At 47.1% G+C, this 22,900-nt stretch overlaps 2 protein-coding genes across 2 annotated transcripts in view; one reads left to right on the forward strand and one right to left on the reverse strand.

Annotated features, from left to right (window-relative positions):
- pgbd5 (piggyBac transposable element derived 5) overlaps positions 1 to 785 on the reverse strand; it is a gene marked incomplete at both ends in the record, with an annotated part of 53,350 nt that extends 52,565 nt beyond the window's left edge. The window contains 3 exon segments of the mRNA XM_084321767.1: positions 425 to 440; positions 442 to 521; positions 524 to 785. Coding sequence (XP_084177893.1) covers positions 425 to 440; positions 442 to 521; positions 524 to 785 — 358 coding nt within the window.
- A 17,018-nt stretch (positions 786 to 17,803) lies between these two features.
- cog2 (component of oligomeric golgi complex 2) overlaps positions 17,804 to 22,900 on the forward strand; it is a 37,107-nt gene continuing 32,010 nt past the window's right edge. Inside the window, exons 1-2 of the mRNA XM_084321493.1 lie at positions 17,804 to 17,955; positions 18,562 to 18,723. Of these exons, the coding sequence (XP_084177619.1) occupies positions 17,899 to 17,955; positions 18,562 to 18,723 (219 nt within the window). The 5' untranslated portion in view covers positions 17,804 to 17,898. The remainder of the gene's footprint in view (positions 17,956 to 18,561; positions 18,724 to 22,900) is intronic.

Genomic DNA, 22,900 nt, shown 5'->3' on the forward strand with positions numbered 1-22,900 from the left:
TCACACAGAGAGAGAGAGAGAGAGAGAGAGAGAGAGATGAGAGAGAGAGAGAGAGAGAGAGAGAGAGAGAGAGAGAGAGAGAGGAGAGAGAGAGAGAGAGAGAAGAAAAGACAACAAGGCTTCAGTGTGTATCAGAGCAATAGCCCTTTTGTGATCTGGACTGGCACCATAGTCAGAACCAGAGAGGAAGCATGGCTGACCTGAAACCAGGGCACTGCCTCTTCTAATTGATTGATTGATTGAAAACTTTATTAACAGATTGCAGAATGGGTACAGTACAGTACAGCTCAATACACACAATTGTTAAGGGGATGCCAAACCAGAGAAAGACTTTCGTCTTGTTTACATCAGGGTCCCCCCGGCCCTAAGCAATGTTTCCAGACGGAAATAGCCTCATTCACGTTGTCCATGCACCATGTCTCACCATATGTGTCTTTATACAGTGGGCATCGTGATGTCCTGGAGGGTATCGGTCCACCCATCCTCCTCTGCCTGACTCCAGGACACTGAGCCCGGGGGACGGCTCCGCTATTCCCGCTCCCTCCTCCCTCCTCCTCCTCCTCATCCGCTGTGGCTGCTCTCATTGTCACCCAACCCCGCTGCTCCTCTCCGGTTTCGCCGATGTAGTTGTCGTCCGAGTTGGAGTCTCCGGATGTGCTGTAAAAGGGGTTGTCGCTGCTGTCGTCCCCTGACTCGCCGAACACGTCGTCAGATATCTGCAGGCTCTCGTACCGGGAGCGGGCCGCTTCCAAGAGAGAGAGCGCCTTCCGCCCACACTCCGCCATCTCTCTCTAATAATGATGCTGTGCTCCCTCCTCTTCGCGTTCTCCCTCTCTGTCTCCCTGGCTGTCTCACCCTCCACACCCCGCACCACGGTGGTGATGTGCAGCATGCAACTGTTCACGATCTTGCAGTGCAGGGAAAGCCCTGTAGTATACTGTATATAATATATATAATATATAACTAGGCTAATCTGTCCACATCCTCGACTACTCCCTTCGCTCTCCCTCTCTCAAGTCACGGGCACTGTAATACATATGAATTATGATATTTCTGCCTAGTACTACCAAGCGTTCGCACCCGCAGTCCAGGGAGCAGATCCTACCGGTGAGAGCGCGTCGGGCGCAGGAGCTGTCCTCTGCAAGGGTGCTGAAGTCTCCCCCCGGTTTGCCTATAGCGCTGCGCACTGGCCAGATTATCTATATCTACCGCCCCCTTCAGTGTATAGCATCCGGGTCAGTGGCCAATCAGATCGCGCAACCGAACGCGGAAGTGCAACTCCGTTAGGGAAAATATACACGCATCCGGGTTGCGTGTATGCTTTACCCAACCCAGTTGTGTTTCCGCCGGGTGCGAGTTTTGCGCTCTGATTGGCCAGGTCATGTGACATGTGCGCCAATCGTGGGACAGCAAGTTCTGGGCCTATTTCCGGGTCTAACAGCCTGCAAACTACCTGGCGTTCTATCGCCATGCTCTAAGACAAACGCTAACCTTAACCAACTTCGAAAGAGTGCCTAAGGTTAACCGTCGAAAGAAGGGCAGGCGTTCTATCGCCATGCTCTAAGACAAACTCTAACCTTAACCAACTTCGAAAGAGTGCCTAAGGTTAACCGTCGAAAGAAGGGCAGGCGTTCTATCGCCATGCTCTAAGACAAACTCTAACCTTAACCAACTTCGAAAGAGCGCCTAAGCTTAACCAGTGTAGACACTTGCGGTCCCACGATTGGGCGTACATGTCACATGACTAGAAATGACCTGACCAATCAGAGATGCGGAAACACAACTGGGTTGGGTAAAGCATTCATGCATCTGGGTTGGGCGACCAGCGATTTCTCTGCATGGCGGTGAGAAAATCTCAGTGATTCACCTGACACGGTCGGTCGCGTCTATGCTTTTACCAAACGGTTCGTGTTTCCGCGTTCCCGTTTTGCGCTCTGATTGGCCACTGGCCTACGCTAGTACGCCCCCCTCGCTATGAGCGTAGGAATAATGCGTGGACACTTGAAATGGGTATCACAGTAGTACGCCCCTACTGCCTCCAGGAACAGCTGTTTCCGCGTGACTTATGTGTGCTAAAGTTCAAGTTTAAAGTGCTTAGAAATGCCGGTAATGCCGGTTCATTCATGCTTTGAGGCACGCTTCCTGACAGGATTTTATAATATTGTATTTTATAATATTGTAGCTTGACAATTTTAAGAAACTACGCTCTCAGCTGAGAGTCAAGAAACGACGCTCTCAGCAGTCCCCTTATGCAGCATCACTTTTCACATCAAAACAAAAGTAGAACTGTAATGTGGACTTAAACATATTTACAATTAGCATTTTATAAAGTAGAACTGTAATGTTTACTTTCTCAGTCAGTGCTAAGTGCAGCATCCCTTTTCACATGTAAAAGCGTGTTGAGATCAGAGGTTCTGTGTAGGATTGTTAGTAACTGTCTAACTGTACATATGGCTGTTTACACTAGTAACTGTTTACCTGCATATATAACTGTCCCCACCAGTGACTGTCTAGTTGCATATATATCTGTTCCCACTAGAGGGCGCTCTAGGCGGAACCACCCAGGTACACCACCTCGGGGCAAGTATAAAAGTGAATGTATCCTTCCACTTCCTTCTCTCCCCCAATGTCTCTCAGTGAGAGAAGACCATGTATGTTACTGCTGCTCTTTCCATGTGAATAAAAAGGAACAACGCCAGTTAAGGCTCAAGATAGAAACCATTCCTCTTGACCACATTATTGTCGCCCTATAGTCGAATTCTGTTAACAAAGCGTGTGTCCTTCCTTGAAACGAAGGAAGGATTCAAGGATGAGTCATGTTGGCGTGTCATGTTGAGGACCAACACAGGATGATTCAAATTAATTCATTAAATGTGCTGCCCATGAAATTGGCATTCATAGTCCCATGAATACAGAGGTGCTTCACACTACTGACCGACGCAGCTGAGAGAGCGGCGTTTCGCAACTCAGCTGAGAGTGTTGTTTGTATATTATAAAATCCTGTCAATACAATATTATAAAATCCTGTCAGGAAGCGTGCCTCAAAGCATGAATGAACCGGCATTTACCGGCATTTCTAAGCACTTTAAACTTACCAGAACTTTAGCGCACATAAAGTCGCGCGGAAACAGCTGTTCCTGGAGGCAGTGATACCCATTTCAAAGTGTCCACGCATTATTCTATGCTTATAGCGAGGGGGGCGTACTAGCGTAGGTCAGTGGCCAATCAGAGCGCAAAACGGGGACGCGGAAACACAAACCGTTTGGTAAAAGTGTAACGGAGGTACCGCAGTCTATCCACAGTCACGAGGTACAGTAAGTGAAGTGGCTGTGGACGTTAAGCGGTACTGCAAGTAAAAACTCACTCCCCAGAGGCATCCAGACCCAGTAGCAAGAAGTGAATTCACTTCTTGGTATAGTGGTCTGTGATGCCGCCCGCGACGCGGGAGATCGGGGTTCAACTCCCACTCAGGGCGATCCCTTAACAGGGGTCGAATCGACTAAACACAATGCAGTAAGATCACACCGGCTACACGTGGTGCCGCTAGACCCGGATGCCCTGGGTGGAGTGAGTTTAGGGGGGTGAGTGTAACGGAGGTACCGCAGTCTATCCACAGTCACGAGGTACAGTAAGTGAAGTGGCTGTGGACGTTAAGCGGTACTGCAAGTAAAAACTCACTCCCCAGAGGCATCCAGACCCAGTAGCAAGAAGTGAATTCATCGACTAAACACAACGCAGTAAGATCACACCGGCTACAAAAGCATAGACGCGACACGGTCGCCTTCCTGTACTATCCAATACTATTGAATACGATTGGGTAGGCAAATCAGTGTAGAACTAACCTCGGTCCCAGCTTTACAGATCAGAGGTCTATGTATAAGTGGGATTGTGTCCGTCTAAAAAATAAAAACTGGCTAAAATATATTCATGGACATGGTATCTGTTTTGTGTCACCATAAAAATAAAGAAATACATTTGCCCTATTCCTATAGACTCACAGTTTCTCATTCTCAAAGCCATATACTATGGGTATCATGGTTTACATTTGATTATATACATACAAAAGTGGTACCATAGTAAGACTGAAAATATTATCAACCATCGTATTTTTGATCTCCACCAGGAGGAAGCCTGGGGGATATTATGTGATCTCAGTTGCTGCTCTGTGTGTCTGAGTGAGTATGCTATTTGTCCGCAGCTAATCTCGCAAACTACAGGGAATTCTGGAAGATTTCCCCATCTGTCAATGACAAGTATTTCATTTGAATTAATTTCCATCATTGTCCAACATATTAAAATTAAGTCACACCTTTTGAGCGCAAGAGGACAATACTACACAGGTCCGCTTGTAATCAACTCTCTGGCACCTGTTTACAACATGCCAGGTGAACCTATTGTCTTTGATATACCCATTGAAAATATTTATTATTAATTATTTCCATCATTGTCTGTTGAAATAAGCCCTGCCCCTTTAATATCCCATGAACCACGCCCCCCCCCCTGCTTATTAAACGTACAGTATGTACTTTTCTGCTGATATAGGGGTCACTCACTCAAAACAATAACAAAAGACTGTTACCTATGCAGGTGAGTAGTTGTGAGTCCAATGGTGGAGGAGACAAGGAGAGACGGAGATAGGTAAGCTCTTTCTTTGGAGGTGTCTTTTTATTAAGCACACAGACGTATAGTCAGGAAAGACACCGGGCGTCAACAGAGAAAAAGAGCAATAGTAAAGATAAGTGCACAGCGAGTGGCTCAGCAACATCTGACCAGCTCCTTCCCACACGAATGGATATCTGAAGCCTCGACAAAATACAAAGGAACAGAGAGTGAATAAATAGTCACAAATACCAACATTCCAATCAATTAACAGTGACAGCTAATTGACAGCTCAATGACAGCAACCAGTGGTGAAGTTCCAATCAGTGACACATCAGGAATGGGGCGTGACAACCAAAGTGCAAATACCAACCACCAGGTGACATAACTCCAGAATGACAGCTGGGTTCCTAAGCCAAGAACCCAGAACGTTACAGTACCTCCCCGCAACGAACGGCACCAGACGTTCACCTAGGGGTCTCAGTTAGAGCCAGGAGCTGCAGATTTTGACTATGGGCGTAGGCAGTAATGAAGTCAGCTTTCTTGACTGCTGATTGACAATTCCATAAGCCTCCCTGTACTGTGACAGGTGTATTAGTGGCTGTAGGAGGGTAGGAGAGATTAGCCGGGTTGCTAGCAAACTGCCGTGGGTGGGTTGAATCTGTTCTGGAGGAGCAGATTGTGGATATAGGTATGAGACACATTTTGGTGTGTAATATTGTAACAGTGTGCTAGTGTAATAGTGTAATAGAAATAATGTGGGGAGAAACGCTTCCATTGGTCTATGTGGTGCAACCAAAATAGAGGTGTGGCGATCAAAATTCAGTGCGATTGGCGTATTGCCGGTCTGATGTATGAGGATGTAGTGTGGCCAGGTCCCCAGCCTCAGGTCAATGATGGCTTCCTTACACATACAAATGTACTGTTGTGTAAATGGTCTCAAAGTTAGAAACCAATTTCAAGGTAAGTGCTACATTGATGAAGTAGACTTCATATGTTCAGCACCGCCTCTGCTCTGTGTTCTCAGGTTGGGATGGACAAGGCCCTCAATCAGCTTTCAGTACCCCTGGGGCAGCTACGAGAGGAAGTCATGGTACATTGTGTGCGCATGTCTCCGTATATGTCTGTCGTGTCTTATTTTATATCATGTTGCAGATTGTATGCATGCCCACTACCTCTCTCCTGTTGCAGATTATGTATGCATGCCCACTACCTCTCTCCTGTTGCAGATTATGTATGCATGCACACTAATTTTCTCCTTTTGCAGATTATATGTATGCATGCCCACTAACTCTCTCCTATAGGCTATTGCAGATTATGTATGCATGCCCACTAACTCTCCTGTTGCAGATTATGTATGAATGCCCACTAACTCTCTCCTATTGTAGATTATGTATGCATGCCCACTAACTTTATCCTGTTGCAGATTATGTATGCATGCCCACTAACTCTCTCCTGTTGCAGATTATGTATGCATGCCCACTAACTTTATCCTGTTGCAGATTATGTATGCATGCCCACTAACTTTATCCTGTTGCAGATTATGTATGCATGCCCGCGAACGCTCTCCTGTTGCAGATTATGTATGCATGCACACTAACTCTCTCCTGTTGCAGATTATGTATGCATGCACACTAACTCTCTCCTGTTGCAGATTATGTATGCATGCCCACTAACGCTCTCCTGTTGCAGATTATGCATGCCCGCTAACGCTCTCCTGTTGCAGATTATGTATGCATGCCCGCGAACGCTCTCCTGTTGCAGATTATGTATGCATGCACACTAACTCTCTCCTGTTGCAGATTATGTATGCATGCCCACTAACGCTCTCCTGTTGCAGATTATGCATGCCCACTAACTCTCTCCTGTTGCAGATTATGCATGCCCGCTAACGCTCTCCTGTTGCAGATTATGTATGCATGCCCACTAAACACTCTCTTCTGAAGCTGTCCTTTAAACAAAGCCATGTAAAAAGACTGTCTATTATAGATATATATTCGCAATCTCTGATTTGATATGTCTATGTCTAACACTGGTAAGAGACACGAAGGAGTGACTGGTTGTATTTATCTTTTTGGGAGAGGGGAGGATATATATTTTTATTTTTATTTTTGTCGTCGTGATGTCTTGATTTTGTCTGTCCTGTCTGCTTTGTTTGTATCTGTTAAAACATTGAATACAAATAATATCAAGCATAAAAAAATTTAAAATAAAAACCTCTCTCTTCTGTTGTGGAGTGGACCGTGGTCAGAGGACAACCTGCAGAAGAAAAAGGTTAGTCTTTGCAGATGTCATTGTCAAATTATAATACTGGTGTTTAAATGGTCTCAAAGTTAGAAATGTTTACATATTTCAAGGTAAGTGCTACATTGATGAAGTAGACTTCATATGTTCAGCATTGCCTCTGCTCTGTGTTCTCAGGTTGGGATGGACAAGGCCCTCAATCAGCTTTCAGTACCCCTGGGGCAGCTACGAGAGGAAGTCATGGTACATTGTGTGTGTGTTTCTGTATATGCCTGTTGTAACTGAGGGGTACAATTCCCTGACTGTATTGATAAGTATGGTATTATTAAACCACTACCTCTTGTACTTTAACTTCTGGCCATCCAGTACATGATATAGATATGATGAACACTTTCCCACCTGATGAAACGAAGTCCACACAAATGTACAAATCGAATATTTAATATAGCAAAAGGTATATACAACGTTCACTTGTTTACACTTATGATTTGAAATGCACTTGTATGGCAAATGAGTATTCGTAGGTAAATCAACATTGAATGTCCAATCTCTGGTTACGCAGGGAGTAAGTATACAACCCGGTTCTTTAGGGAACTATAGCAATGGTACTTAAATGATTATAGCTGGATACACTAAGGGGGGGGGGGGTCCCGCTGGTTGTAAGACAGTAGGAGGGGGGGGTTAGAGAAGCCGCTGGCGGTATCCCATCTGGCCGACGATTTCTTGGGAGAATTCAAAGTCTTGAACACGGTGCCCACAGAACCTCGGTCCGCAGATGAATACAGCTGGACCCTCTGGTGGACGGTAGCTGCCGGTCCACAACGGAGAGACGTGAGGCGACCTCACTGGTGTAGAGCGCCGTCTCACCTGGACTCCTCTCCGGGGGGTAGTTCCAACACTCCGCAGTGTTGGCCGTTATCCATGGAATAATCAAAGCACCCAAAGCATAATCCAAGCCGTGGAAGGCTCGCCGTCGTCCGGGTAGAGTAATCCAATGTACAGGTCCGCTCGTCCTGGCCCGGAGCTCCTCGGATGCAAGCACCACTAGTGGTCTGCCCAGCCTGGTTAAGACTCCAGATAACGTCAGGAGCGATGGGGGTGCTGCTCACTTTATAACTCTAACTGACGATGCACCATACATAATAGACTATTATTAGCTTAATAGAATACGTCCAACTCGACGGTATAGTGCCAAACTATGACAATTCAACTATTAATCCACACGATATCTCAATGCCTATTCTGAGGCCAAGTAGGCCTTACTGCACCACACGTGCGTCGTGGGTGAGGCTTCGCGTCTGTTACTTGGTTGGAGGGTAAAGAACTAATGGACTAAAAGAAAGTTCTACTTTACTTGCGCCATATATATATGCGCTGTGAACAAATAGTACCATTCGTATTTCGCCAGACGTATTCCTACGCGGAACCGGGCTTGCCACGACATGTTGGGCGGCACGATTGAACTTGAACCTAGGGGTATGGCTGCTGGCGCCAGGTTCTCGTCCAATGGTAGAATGAAACTATTATGGGCTGTTTAGTAGACTAAAGGGATATTCAGTGCATATTGTACAAGGAATATACAGGGGATATCAAACGATACACAAATACTATTTAAATATATATATATAAATAAATATATATATTCGGTTTAATCTGATCCTTCACAACAGCCGCCCCCTAATTAGTCCCACCTAATTAGCTAAGCAGAGACAGATTAACCGCACTGTCTACCACTCAAGGTCCGCTGTAAGGGTCAGTCAACTCACAAAGTCATGGGGTCATGGTCATCATCGATAGTATCTGGGAGTCGGGGCAGTTCTATTAGCCTCGCCACGGGTCGTGTGTAAGTTCGCCCTTGGACGAGTACTTCAGCTGCTCGGACCTTGCCATCGGCACCGGTGATCACTTTGCTTACGCGGCCAGCCGGCCACATAGCTCTGGGTAGTGACTGGTCGATAATCATGACGACTGTTCCTTCTGTCAAATTGTCTCTCTCTTTTACCCACTTCTGGCGGGTCTGTAGAGACGGTAGGTAGTGGAGTAGGAAGCTGCTCCAAAACTTGTCAGCTAGTACTTGACTGTACCTCCACATTCTTCGGCCGTTCGCTTCTTCAGGCCTGTACATTGTCTGGGGTAGCGCGGGGTCCAGCCGCTCCATTAAGAGTGTGTTGGGGGTGACTGGGTCGACATCTGCTACATCACTGGAGACGTAACCGAGGGGTTTTGAGTTCAATACTCCCTCGATCTCCGTGAGGACTGTCATTAGGACTTCCTCCGCCACAGTCTGGGCCCCAAGCACGGCGTACAGGGCTGTCTTTATAGAACGTACTTCTCGTTCCCAGGTTCCACCGAAGTGGGGTGCGTTCGGGGGATTAAACTGGAAGTCAATCTGGGATGGAGCTAGGTGGGTCTTAAGTTCTGGGCCCATAGCTTGGAAGCTCTCTCTCAGCTCTCTTTCTCCGCCTTTGAAGTTTGTCCCGTGATCAGACAACAATGTAGACGGTTTTCCTTTCCGTGATGTGAATCTTCGGAAGGCCATAAGGAATGAGTCTGTGCTCATGGTCGGAAGGAGCTCGATATGTATCGCTCTGGTGGTCATGCATTTGAATACAATACCCCACCGCTTCTCGGTTCCTCTTCCTCTCTTTATATACAACGGGCCAAAACAGTCCATGCCTGTGGAGTGGAATGGCTTGTCGCCGAGTCGGAGGCGACAGGGGGGTAGGTCAGCCATCCGTGGTATGCTGGGCTGCGCGCGCCACTTTCGGCAGTCTAGACAGGTTCGCTGGAAGCGTCGCACCGCTTCTCTTCCTTGAAGTATCCAATAGCGACGTCTGATCTCCGCGAAGACTCTCTCTGCTCCTGCGTGGTGTACATCCTCGTCGTATTTCTTTATGATCAGCTCTGTGACCTTGTGTCGGCTGTTCAAGACGATCGGGTACTTAATGTCATCCGGTAGATCGGGGGCTCTCCGCAGGCGACCACCCACTCTGATGAGATTATGGGCGTCACTCTCGGGTGCCAGGTGGAGCAGTCTGCTGTCTGATGGGACGGGCTTTCCTCCCTGTAGACAGTCTAGCTCATCGGGGAACGAGTCTCTCTGGGCTTGTTGTAGTAGAAGAAGTTCTGCTTCTTCGTAGTCAGCTGCTGAAATGTCAGTGGTGGACTGAATCTCTGGGTGGTGCCACAGGAATGTCCTCTGCTGCGCACTCTCTAGGGTAATGCAGTCATCTATGTTGGGGTCTGTGGAGGCGACTGTGCTCAGTCCACAGAACATAGGTTTCTCGTTCTCAGCCTCCTCGTTACTTGCTTCCCGTAGGGTGGGCGTAGGCCACTCTTCTTCGGGGAGCTTGAGGAATTCTGGTCCGTCACTGTAGATGTTGCGACGGGTGAGGTCATCCAGGGACATTCCCCGGGTGATGACGTCAGCTGGGTTGTGTTTGGTGTCCACATACCGCCAGCTCGCTGCTTCTGTTAACTCTTGAATCTCGGTGACTCTGACTCCCACGAAGACTTTGTATCTGCATGAATCAGACTTGATCCATGTGAGTACTGTCGTGGAATCTGACCACAAGATTGTTCTGTGCACCGGAATGGTGAGTTCATGTTGGATTAACGTGGCTAGATGCGCTCCTGCTAGGGCTGCGCAGAGCTCTAGACGCGGGATAGATTGTTGCTTTCGTGGGGCTATTCTTGAGCGAGCCAGGATGAAAGCAGTGTGTATCTTTCCTCCCTTCTCTTGGGCACGCAAGTAGGCCACCGATCCATAGGCTACTTCGGAGGCGTCGCTGAAGACGTGTAGATCAATCTTGCATGTCTCTGGCCTCACTGTGGATGGGAAGTAGCTGCGGCGTATATTGACGCCTGGGAGTGAGCGGAGTTCCGTCTCCCACTCTCTCCATGTTGAGGCAAGGTGTGCGGGTATTGGGTCGTCCCAGCCCTGGTCCTTGTCCCATAGTGCTCGTACAATCATCTTTGCCCTGGTGGTGTAAGGTAGAATACATCCCAACGGGTCATATTGTCTGGCGAGTGTTCTGTACACACTCCGTCTGGTGGTCGGTGTCGCCGTCGACCTTCCCTGCTCTGGAGTCAGGGGTTTGTGTCTATATTGGAGCGAGTCTGTTTTGAAGCGCCAGACGAGTCCTAGTGTCATTTCTTGGGCTTCTCCTGGGATGGTCGCCATCCAGGTCTCGCTGCTGGCAGCCTTGTCCGCGGGGGAGAGGCTGCGCAATACGTGCGGGTCACTGCTGGCCCACTGCCTGAGATCAAAGCCGCCTTTGATCAGGGAGGCGCGTAGCTTGATTAGGAGAGCCTCGGCTTCTTCTTGAGTCGAAACGCTTTGTAAACAGTTGTCCACGTAGAAACTGTTCTTCACACTGTGTCGGACCTCTTCATCTGCTGCTGGGTCCTCTGCGACGTGTTTCTGTAGTGCAAATGTAGCACAGCACGGGCTGCATGTGGTTCCGAAGGGGAGTACTTCCCACTGGTAGATGGCTGGGTTCTCATCTCCGATCCTCTCTCTCCATAGGAACCGCAGCAGGGGCTTGTCCTCCTCCACTAGTCTCACCTGCAGGAACATCCCTTTGATATCCCCGCTGATAGCCACCTTGTCCTGGCGGAAGCGCAGTAGCACGCCTAGTAGGGAGGGGCCGAGTGTGGGGCCGGGCAAGAGCTCTTTATTCAGATTTTGGGATCCGATCTGGTAGCTGCAGTTAAACACAATGCGATCCTTGCCGTTGTGGTGGACCTTGTGATGCGGCACGTACCATGATTCGGTCGTCTGATCGGCCTCTTTAATGTCAATCTTTGTCACGTGTCCCGCTGTGATTAGCTTCTCAATCTCAGCGCGGTACACACTCTCTTGAGCGGGGTCTTTGGCTAGGCGCCGCTCTGTGTTCAATAGATAGCGCTCCGTGGCGTCTTTCTTTGCGTGAAAGGTGGGCATTCCCTCTCGCCTCAGGAGTGGAGTTGCGTATCTCATCACTCCGCCGACTGTGACTCTCTTTGTCCCTTGCTCGAGTAGGTTGATGGCGTAAATGTCTTCTTTAGAACGAATATCTTTCTTTTCGTTCTTAAAGGGCATTGTCTCTAGTGTCCATAGCCTCTCGACATGCTGCAGGAGAGTGGTGTCTTCTTCTGTCGTTCTGGAGTGGAGGCAGCTAGTGGCTGCTGTTCGGTTGAGAGATTTAGCGAGGAGGCCTTGTAGGGTCCACCCTAGGCGGGTCTCGACTGCTGCAGGACAGCCTCGGGGTCCTGTATGGACCCGGTCAATCGGGACTATGAGTTCTGCATGGTCGGAGCCTATCAGCAGGGTCGGGGTAGCGCCGTCTATGAGCGGGATAGGTAGTTGTCGCAGGTGCACATATTTATCCATCAACTTGGCGATAGGGTAGGTGTACTGCGATAGTCCTATTTCTTGGCTGGTGAAAGCATTTGTAATCCTATACCGTCGCTCTGGCTGCCCGTTTGCTGCGATAGTGAAGGAGACATTCTCGCCCTTTATCGTCTTTAAATCTCTTCTTATTGTCCGAATCGTCATTTCGTTCTCGCTCCCCCGCAGTCCCAGCTGGGCCGCAGCGGACGCGAGCAGAAGGGTCTTCTCTGACCCGTCATCAAGGACGGCGTAGGTGTCCATGACTTTATCTTGGTAGCTCAATGTCACACGGACTACCTTTAGGAGCACTTGGGCGCCGCTGCTGCTGGCGGGGTCAATGTACATGACACTTGCCTTGGTGCCGCTCGATGGTGCAGGTGAAGGCCGTCTTCTGTTACTGTCGTGTAGTATATCTAGATGGGCTCCGTCGCACCGACTGCACCTTTTCTTTAGGCGGCATTCGGCTGCCATGTGTGGTCGCGCACATCGGTAACAGCGCCTGTTGGACTTTATCCATTGACTCACTTCTTCTGCATTCATCTTTGTGAACAGGTCACATTGTGACAGCCAGTGTTCTTTCTCACAGTAGGGACACACCATCTTCCACTTCTCTTTTCTCGAGGGGGTACTGTGGCTCTTACTGCTCGGTACTGACTCTGATTGGTGCATGACAGTCACCGATCTTCTTCCATCATTTATTCTCCTGGGTCCCTCTCTGGAGCTTGGCGTGCTCCGCCCGAACGTATCCAGTCGTAAGCTGCTGACTTCTCTCGCCAGGAAGTCGGCTAGATCAAGGAGGGATGGTTCGGGGCCGTTAGGATCCCGGTAGTCCCTCTGCCGCCTAAAACGCTCTTGTCTTGCGGGTGGCAGCTTCTCCAAAATCCTCTCGACGTTAGAGTTGGCGTATAGCTCATGCATGCCCTTTTCCCGTTGCGCTCCCAGCATCCCTACCAGGGACTGCACTTTGATTGACAGGTCGTCTAATGAGCGATTGTCTGTTGCTGGGGGTAGGCGATCAATATGCCTTATCTCTTGGATTACGTAATCCCATATATACGTCCATATCTCTGGTCCAGCGCGGCTAGGGCCGCTGTGTATGGGGTCGTAGAGGTGGCATAGGCTAGCGCTATATTGTGCGCTCGCGGTACTTTCAGGTGCTTCAGTAATATTGCATACTTGTGGCGTTCATCAGCGACATCCACCATCATTGTCTCTAAGCACATCCGGAGCTCCGTGTACTGTGCTCGATTCTCATAGGTGAAGTCTGGAAACGACGGCGTGGCAATGTATGACGCCGTGGATGGCTGATACATCGGCGAGCGTTGGGGGAGAGACCTCCTAGGCGAGTCCCCTCTTGCGCCTCTCTGTGGGCTGGTACCGACAGGGTACCATGGCCCGCTGGTCCAGGTGCTATTCCTCGGGGCTGGTCGTGCGTCGTGCTCACCCGTGAATAGAGTCGGGGGTCTGTAGCGCAGCGCCGCGGGGGTATAGCCTGGGCTGTACTGGACCTCCTGGTCCGGTGGAGTGCTGTGCTGTCGTCGGGCTTGGTTCTCCTCCTCTCCCTCTTCTTCCTCTATCAGGTCTTCCAGATCCTGTAATCGTTTATTTAGCTTCTCCGCAGTGTATGCCGCTCCTTCCTTGTAGCTGGGTCTCGCTTGGACCGGTCTGGGAAGGGGGTCTGCGGGGGGTATAGGCTTGGTCTGTTGGTCAAGTTCAGGGTCGCTTGCTCGGTTAGGAGACGCTGCCCTTGACTGTTGTCTCGACGAGTTCCTTGAACCCCTGGCGGAGGGAGAGGGTGTTGCCTTGCGGATCAGCTGCTCCATTAGCTGCGCTTGTAACTTGTCGCGCTCGACTTCGCGCTTGGTGAGATCTGCTTCTCTTTGGGCACCGGCAGCGGCGCGCTGGGCGTCGGCCCGGTCTCTTGCCATATTCTCTTCCGTCTGAAGGCGTCTCATCTCCAGGCGTGTGCGCTCTTCTTCGCTCCGTTGCTGTGCTTGGAGTCGATCGCGTTCGCCCTGAAGTCGGTCGCGTTCGGTAGAGGCTGTCAGGCTGACGAGGAACGCCTGTTGTAGCATCCTCTCCGCTTCGCTGGGGGAAGGCGGTTGTGGAGGTGAGCCGCTCCTGGGTGAGCCGCTCCTGGGTGTACTCGTTGGGGAGTCCTGGAGCTCTATTTCCTCGGCGCTCTCCTCCTCTTCTTCCGTGCAGAGTTCTCTCTCTGTAGGGTTGTCTTCCTCCCGGGGCTGGTCGGGGACTACTTCTTCGGTATTGGCGGGGGGTAAAGGCATGTCAGCTCCCTCCTGGTCCCCACCGTGAGCTTGGTCAGTTACATTAGGACCTACTAGGGCCTCTGTGGTCGGGGAAACCTGGTCGTTAAGGTCAGACATAATTTTACTTTCTACTTTTACCGCGTTTACCGTTTGTCGAAGGCTAGGTAGTTGACTGACAGCGTAATCTTCTAAGTACTGAGGTGTCTGTCGTCTGCGCCGCGGGCGTTCTACGTTAGGAGGACCGTTTCGTGGAGTGTTCATCATAGGCCATTTTAATATTAATAACACTATATTAATATTACACTAGTTACCCTCCGGCTCGAAGGACCAATTGTAACTGAGGGGTACAATTCCCTGACTGTATTGATAAGTATGGTATTATTAAACCACTACCTCTTGTACTTTAACTTCTGGCCATCCAGTACATGATATAGATATGATGAACACTTTCCCACCTGATGAAACGAAGTCCACACAAATGTACAAATCGAATATTTAATATAGCAAAAGGTATATACAACGTTCACTTGTTTACACTTATGATTTGAAATGCACTTGTATGGCAAATGAGTATTCGTAGGTAAATCAACATTGAATGTCCAATCTCTGGTTACGCAGGGAGTAAGTATACAACCCGGTTCTTTAGGGAACTATAGCGATGGTACTTAAATGATTATAGCTGGATACACTAAGGGGGGGGGGGGGGGGTCCCGCTGGTTGTAAGACAGTAGGAGGGGGGGGTTAGAGAAGCCGCTGGCGGTATCCCATCTGGCCGACGATTTCTTGGGAGAATTCAAAGTCTTGAACACGGTGCCCACAGAACCTCGGTCCGCAGATGAATACAGCTGGACCCTCTGGTGGACGGTAGCTGCCGGTCCACAACGGAGAGACGTGAGGCGACCTCACTGGTGTAGAGCGCCGTCTCACCTGGACTCCTCTCCGGGGGGTAGTTCCAACACTCCGCAGTGTTGGCCGTTATCCATGGAATAATCAAAGCACCCAAAGCATAATCCAAGCCGTGGAAGGCTCGCCGTCGTCCGGGTAGAGTAATCCAATGTACAGGTCCGCTCGTCCTGGCCCGAAGCTCCTCGGATGCAAGCACCACTAGTGGTCTGCCCAGCCTGGTTAAGACTCCAGATAACGTCAGGAACGATGGGGGTGCTGCTCACTTTATAACTCTAACTGACGATGCACCATACATAATAGACTATTATTAGCTTAATAGAATACGTCCAACTCGACGGTATAGTGCCAAACTATGACAATTCAACTATTAATCCACACGATATCTCAATGCTTATTCTGAGGCCAAGTAGGCCTTACTGCACCACACGTGCGTCGTGTTACTCGGTTGGAGGGTAAAGAACTAATGGACTAAAAGAAAGTTCTACTTTACTTGCGCCATATATATATGCGCTGTGAACAAATAGTACCATTCATATTTCGCCAGACGTATTCCTACGCGGAACCGGGCTTGCCACGACATGTTGGGCGGCACGATTGAACTTGAACCTAGGGGTATGGCTGCTGGCGCCAGGTTCTCGTCCAATGGTAGAATGAAACTATTATGGGCTGTTTAGTAGACTAAAGGGATATTCAGTGCATATTGTACAAGGAATATACAGGGGATATCAAACGATACACAAATACTATTTAAATATATATATATAAATAAATATATATATTCGGTTTAATCTGATCCTTCACAACACCTGTAGTGTTTCTTGTTTTATATCCTGTTGCAGATTATGTATGCATGCCCACTAACTCTCCTGTTGCAGATTATGTATGCATGTCCACTAACTCTCCTGTTGCAGATTATGTATGCATGCCCACTAACTCTCCCCTGTTGCAGGTTATGTATGCATGCCCACTAACTCTCTCCTATTGTAGATTATGTATGCATGCCCACTAACTCTCTCCTGTTGCAGATTATGTATGCATGCCCACTAACTTTATCCTGTTGCAGATTATGTATGCATGCCCACTAACTTTATCCTGTTGTAGATTATGTATGCATGCCCGCGAACGCTCTCCTGTTGCAGATTATGTATGCATGCACACTAACTCTCTCCTGTTGCAGATTATGTATGCATGCACACTAACTCTCTCCTGTTGCAGATTATGTATGCATGCCCACTAACGCTCTCCTGTTGCAGATTATGCATGCCCGCTAACGCTCTCCTGTTGCAGATTATGTATGCATGCCCGCGAACGCTCTCCTGTTGCAGATTATGTATGCATGCACACTAACTCTCTCCTGTTGCAGATTATGTATGCATGCCCACTAACGCTCTCCTGTTGCAGATTATGCATGCCCACTAACTCTCTCCTGTTGCAGATTATGCATGCCCGCTAACGCTCTCCTGTTGCAGATTATGTATGCATGCCCACTAAACACTCTCTTCTGAAGCTGTCCTTTAAACAAAGCCATGTAAAAAGACTGTCTATTATAGATATATATTCGCAATCTCTGATTTGATATGTCTATGTCTAACACTGGTAAGAGACACGAAGGAGTGACTGGTTGTATTTATCTTTTTGGGAGAGGGGAGGATATATATTTTTTTTTTTTTTTTTTGTCGTCGTGATGTCTTGATTTTGTCTGTCCTGTCTGCTTTGTTTGTATCTGTTAAAACATTGAATACAAATAATATCAAGCATAAAAAAATTTAAAATAAAAACCTCTCTCTTCTGTTGTGGAGTGGACCGTGGTCAGAGGACAACCTGCAGAAGAAAAAGGTTAGTCTTTGCAGATGTCATTGTCAAATTATAATTTCAGTGTGTAATAGTGTTTTATAGTGTAATAATGTAATACTATGTAATAGTGTCCTAGTGTAATAGTGTGTAATTGTGTAATAGTGTTATACGAATAATGCAGGGAGATTGGTCTTTTGCCCCGCCCCTACACTTAATCTAACATGCTACTAGAGAAGAAATGGGTTATAGGTTTATGATATAGGCCACTGAATTATAGTTGATACACACCCCATCTGATGAGTTACACGTGTATTATTGAAAAGCCCTATACAACAGTATGCAACCATTAACCTGATGAATTGAAAATGGGGGACCCTGATGTAAACAAGACGAAAGTCTTTCTCTGGTCTGCATCCCCTTAACAATTGTGTGTATTGAGCTGTACTGTATTGTACCCATTATGCAATCTGTTAATAAAGTTTTCAATCAATCAATCAATCAATCAATCACCTACTTACTGCATTACCATGCCTGTCCAGCTGGAGGCGCAGTAGAATTAGCAGAGACATGACTGCCTCGGACTTCTCTCACTTCTTCTTCGTGCTCTTGCCATGTTTGCGGAAGCTCGGTTAGACAGCCAGATAGCTAACACTCTGCTACAATAGTAGTCGGCTCATTTTACTGTGCATGTTTCACAACTTATTATAATCAAAGATGAATCTACCAAAGGCACCGGATTCCTTGTGCTTCGACAAGGACGTTTTTATGAAAGTGAGAATATGTGACATGATGAATGATCGGTTTCCCCCAATTAGCTAGCAAGCTAACACTAACGTCAGTTGGCTAACTAGTTATTTCACCTCCCTTGGTTTATATTTAAACGTGTGTATGTGTTGTTGTTAAAGAATACAGTACTTTACATTATTTCCGGCTTGGAACTATAGTTGGAGATAATAGTGGATATGTATGCATGGAGTCTAGTTAGCTTAAACACCTAACGAAATGAGCTTGGTAGCTACCTAGTCATAGTTAGTCAGGCTACGATTAATGTGTGTATTTGAGATCTAATGTATCTGCATGTTCGTCTGTCTCTATACCAATTGTATTTTTGTCTGTTTGATATTGCAGTTTCCTTTTGCTTAAATGCCAGATAGACGTTCTTATGGGACTCTTTATCTTCCTGCTTTGCCATAAGACTGTCATAAATGTCACTATGAATTGAAAATGGGGGACCCTGATGTAAACAAGACAAACGTCTTTCTCTGGTCTGCATCCCCTTAACAAGTGTGTGTATTGAGCCGTACTCTATTGTACCCATTCTGCAATCTGTTAAATAAAGTTTTCATTCATTCATTCATTCATCCCCTCTGTCTCCAGGATGACTTTGACGTTGATCAGTTTGTGGCGGAGTGTCGTAAGCAGGTCCAGCTGGAGGAGATGAGGGAGGACCTGGAGCTCTACTATAAGCTGCTGAAGACAGCTATGGTGGAGCTCATTAACAAAGACTATGCTGACTTTGTCAACCTCTCCACCAACCTGGTGAGTTGTTGTTATTATTACACACACTCTGCAGTCTCAGTCTCTTATTTACTATCAGTAAGAAAGTGTGCCCTTAACCTTTTTTATATATATTTTTTTATTTTAGTATCATCATACCACAACACCTCCAAACTGGTTAGTTTGACAGCACCAGCCAGTATTTTACCAAACCTCTCAGAGTAACAATGCTATATACATCAGAGCGGCACATCCGGGTACTTTGGCTTTTTCCGCTGCCACGCTTTTGTTTTGTTAGTGCATCATGTTAGTCAAGCAATTACTTTCTATTTCCCCAGTCAGCTGCAGGATATTTCTTAATTTCCCTACCTGGACGCCTAAATATTAAAGTCAACCAACTTGTGTCTAGCCACGCCCAATGTGCGTCTAGCCACGCCCCCAGCATTATGTAGCAGTAATCCCCCCCTTTTTAACACCCAGAACTAGCTCAATTGGTAGCGCTGCCTTGCTGTGGATCCTGCGGTCCGTTGGTGACAAGTTCGATACCCTTCAATTTTTAATTTTTTTTTAACATGCATTCTTTCGCCGGTTAAGTTTAGGCATGTTAACTTTAAGCATTGTTTCGGAGTTGGTTAACACTTTAACTGCCGGGAAACGCTTTACAGCGTCATTCCCGGCCATGCTCAAGTTGCCGAAGGACGCTTTACAGCGTCTTTAATATCAATATTTCAAAAATCTGTGATCGGATTCATATTTCCCCTCCGCTGGCCTGAGATCCACCAGGAGGACCCACTGAGCTCTCTGGCGGTTCAGGAGCGCCATCTGGTGGCCGATCGGCGCAATCGCCAAACAGGAAGTGCTGTGGAGGTTGTGCTGGTCGGCCATATTACTTCCGGGCACTCGGTTTGGCTGCCGGCACTCTGGCTCGTCACAATATATAGCGATCCATTGCCAATAACTCGATAAACAACATGATTTGGACGTATATAGTATTATACAAGCTGGAAATGGTTCATCAGGATAAACATCCCATAATCGAAAACGGTCTACACCACGCTGATCGTCCAACGGCGCGAGGAAGATCCGGTAAGATTCAGCGTTATCTTTGAACGTGTTCCATATAAACTGTTATGATGAACATATGACCCACACTAGATGAATGATATAACGCTGCCCACGGAATTATAAACGATCCCCCGCCCATCCGGTCATCATCAGATCATACGTAGATCATTCTAGAAGTACGTCCAATTGAATTTTTTTATATCGCCCCGATTGCCATCAAACTGTATTTCATCATCAATATAATGCATTTGGGGCTATAGATCACGTTCTGGAGAAAGCTGCAGAAAGATATGAAAACATACTTATACATTAGACCATACTTTACTATGAATATGTGAATGAAAAAGTTTAACGTTGCTACACAATGAACAATACATATAGGACTTTGAATGGGCCCTAATAATGGCAATGTAGCAATAGAATTAAAAAAGTTATAGCCATGCAAAGAAGGGGTACTTCTCCATAGACAAATAGAGCCGGCAACCTATGGTATATAATGAATTTAGCCTTAGGCAATCAAAGTGTTAAGGTTAAGGTTAGGCATTGTTTCGGAGTTGGTTAAGGTTAGAAGGGTTAAGTTTAGGCGCTGTTAAGGAGCTGGTTAAGGTTAGAGTTTGTCTTAGAGAATGGCAATATTCTTTCGGAGTTGGTTATGGTTAAGGTTAAGGTTAGGCATGGTTTCGGAGTTGGTTATGGTTAAGGTTAAGGTTAGGCATTGTTTCGGAGTTAGTTAAGGTTAGAAGGGTTAAGTTTAGGCGCTGTTAAGGAGCTGGTTAAGGTTAGAGTTTGTCTTAGAGAATGGCAATAGACAGCCTATTTCCGCGCTGCAGCGTGAGGCAATAGACAGCCTATTTCCGCGCTGCAGCGTGAGGCAATAGACAGCCTATTTCCGCGCTGCAGCTCTCTCGCGCTGCCGCGGTCACATGGGCGTAGTGGCCAATCAGAGAAACGCCTAAAATATTCACGCTACCTGGACATTTAATATTATGCTTATGAATCTCCAAGTGACTTAAAACTAAGATGTGATGACTATTTCTGGGCAAAGATGGTCTTCAGCGTGATTTATATCCGTGTGTCTTGTCTTAATGTTGTAGTTTATGAACAAACGCCATCTAATCCCTGTTTATTGTTGTTTGTTGTTTTGAGTTGTTTTGGCATGGACGTGGGAGACCAACATAGAGGTGTGGTGATCGAAATTTAGTATTTTAGTAGCCTACCCATCCCCCCACCACCCCAACCACCTCCAATGTACAGCCCCCCACCCACCTACCCAACACTCCCCCCACCCCACCTCCTCCAATGTACAGTTTCTTCGTCAAATGTATATACTCTTTTTTTTATTATTATTTTTTTTATCACAAACAGTACTGTATTTGTAAATCTGGTATGTCATAAATGTATAGATGTAGCAGCACTGTCTATCTGTATGTCATGTATGTCATATATGTTATGATGAATTGAAAATGGGGGACCCTGATGTAAACAAGACGAAAGTCTTTCTCTGGTCTGCATCCCCTTAACAATTGTGTGTATTGAGCTGTACTGTATTGTACCCATTCTGCAATCTGTTAATAAAGTTTTCAATCAATCAATCAAGCCCCTCCCCCCCAGCCTTTCCTCCCCTGTGTCACTCTCCCCCTCCCCCCTCCCCCTTGATTGGGGATCCCCCTCCCCATCAACAACCCTAAAACGCAGGGCGCCCCTCCCCCCAGCCCCCCCCCCCCCATCTTTCCTCCCTTGTGTCACTCTCCTCCTCGCCCCTCCCTCTTGCCATGTCATCACCAAATTTCCAGGCACCCTTTCCCCCCTCTCCCTCCTCATCCCTTCTCCCCTCCCCCCTTCTCCCCTCCCCCCTCATCTCCCCCCACCTGCTTTTCACGCCAGAAAAAGTTCAAACTGGTATAAATGCTGGTCGGATTTACAGCCAGGCATCTCCAAAACATCACAAAATAACTATTTCCGCCATCTTTCCTCGACAGCCCGCAACTGCAACCTCCGAAACGTCCACCACGCCCCCCCACCTCGCACCCAAACTACTGCTATCAATTTGTTCCAATAACAAACTATGCTGTTCCTGTTCACACTAGACACTACTATCAGACTCAAGAAGAAATGCCTGACACGTACTGTAACACTTAGCAACCTCAGACCCATCATCGCTCAGCCAAGGCCGGCCACACCCCCCATCACAAAATCACTGACAATGGCCCTTCTGAATGTTAGATCGTTGAGCAACAAATCTTTCTTAATCAATGATCTGATAACTGAAAAGAATTTGCAATGCATGTTCCTAGTCGAGACCTGGCAACTGAAATCCTACTAGTCGGTCCTATAACAAAAAGAGAAATGTTACAGAGCAATATGGGGAAACTTACTCCTTGGATCAAACCCGAAGTTACAAGTCTTGGTGTTATAATAGACTCAGACCTAAGCTTTAAATCACACATCAACAAGGTGACAAAAACATAATTGTTCCACCTTAGAAACATAGCTAAGGTACGGCCGTTTATAAATCAAAAAGTCGCTGAAAAACTGATCCATGCCTTTATCTCAAGCCGATTTGACTACTGTAATGCACTCCTCACTGGCCTCCCAAAAAAAACCACAGAACGACTCCAACTCATTCAAAACTCGGCAGCTAGGCTACTAACTAGAACCAAGAGGAGAGACCACATCAGTCCTGTATTAGCTAACCTACACTGGCTTCCGGTAACATTTAGAATTGATTTCAAGGTCCTCCTCCTTATATACAAAGCACTAAATGGAACAGGACCAAGCTACATTGCAAATTCTCTAGTCAACTATGTGCCTCCTAGAACATTGCGATCATCTACTACTGGTCTATTGAAGGTTCCAAGCCACAGTCTAAGGAAAATCGGGGATGCAGCCTTTGCAAACTATGCACCAAAGTTATGGAACACACTACCTATGGACATTAGGGAAGCTAGATCTCTTAATATTTAAAAAAAATAAGCTAAAAACGTACCTCTTCACCATAGCCTTCTAATACACTCCACTGTACTGTAGCACTATTTTACTCTGTCCATTCTATTGCATAATTTTACTATATTCTATTCTACTATTCTATTATTGCACTGTATTATTTTACTCTTGTCTATTGCTTTTTATTACAGGTTCAAAACTGTTAGGTATT

This window comes from Notolepis coatsorum (genome assembly GCF_963971535.1).
Source record: "Notolepis coatsorum genome assembly, chromosome: 9".
Lineage (NCBI taxonomy): Eukaryota > Metazoa > Chordata > Actinopteri > Aulopiformes > Paralepididae > Notolepis > Notolepis coatsorum.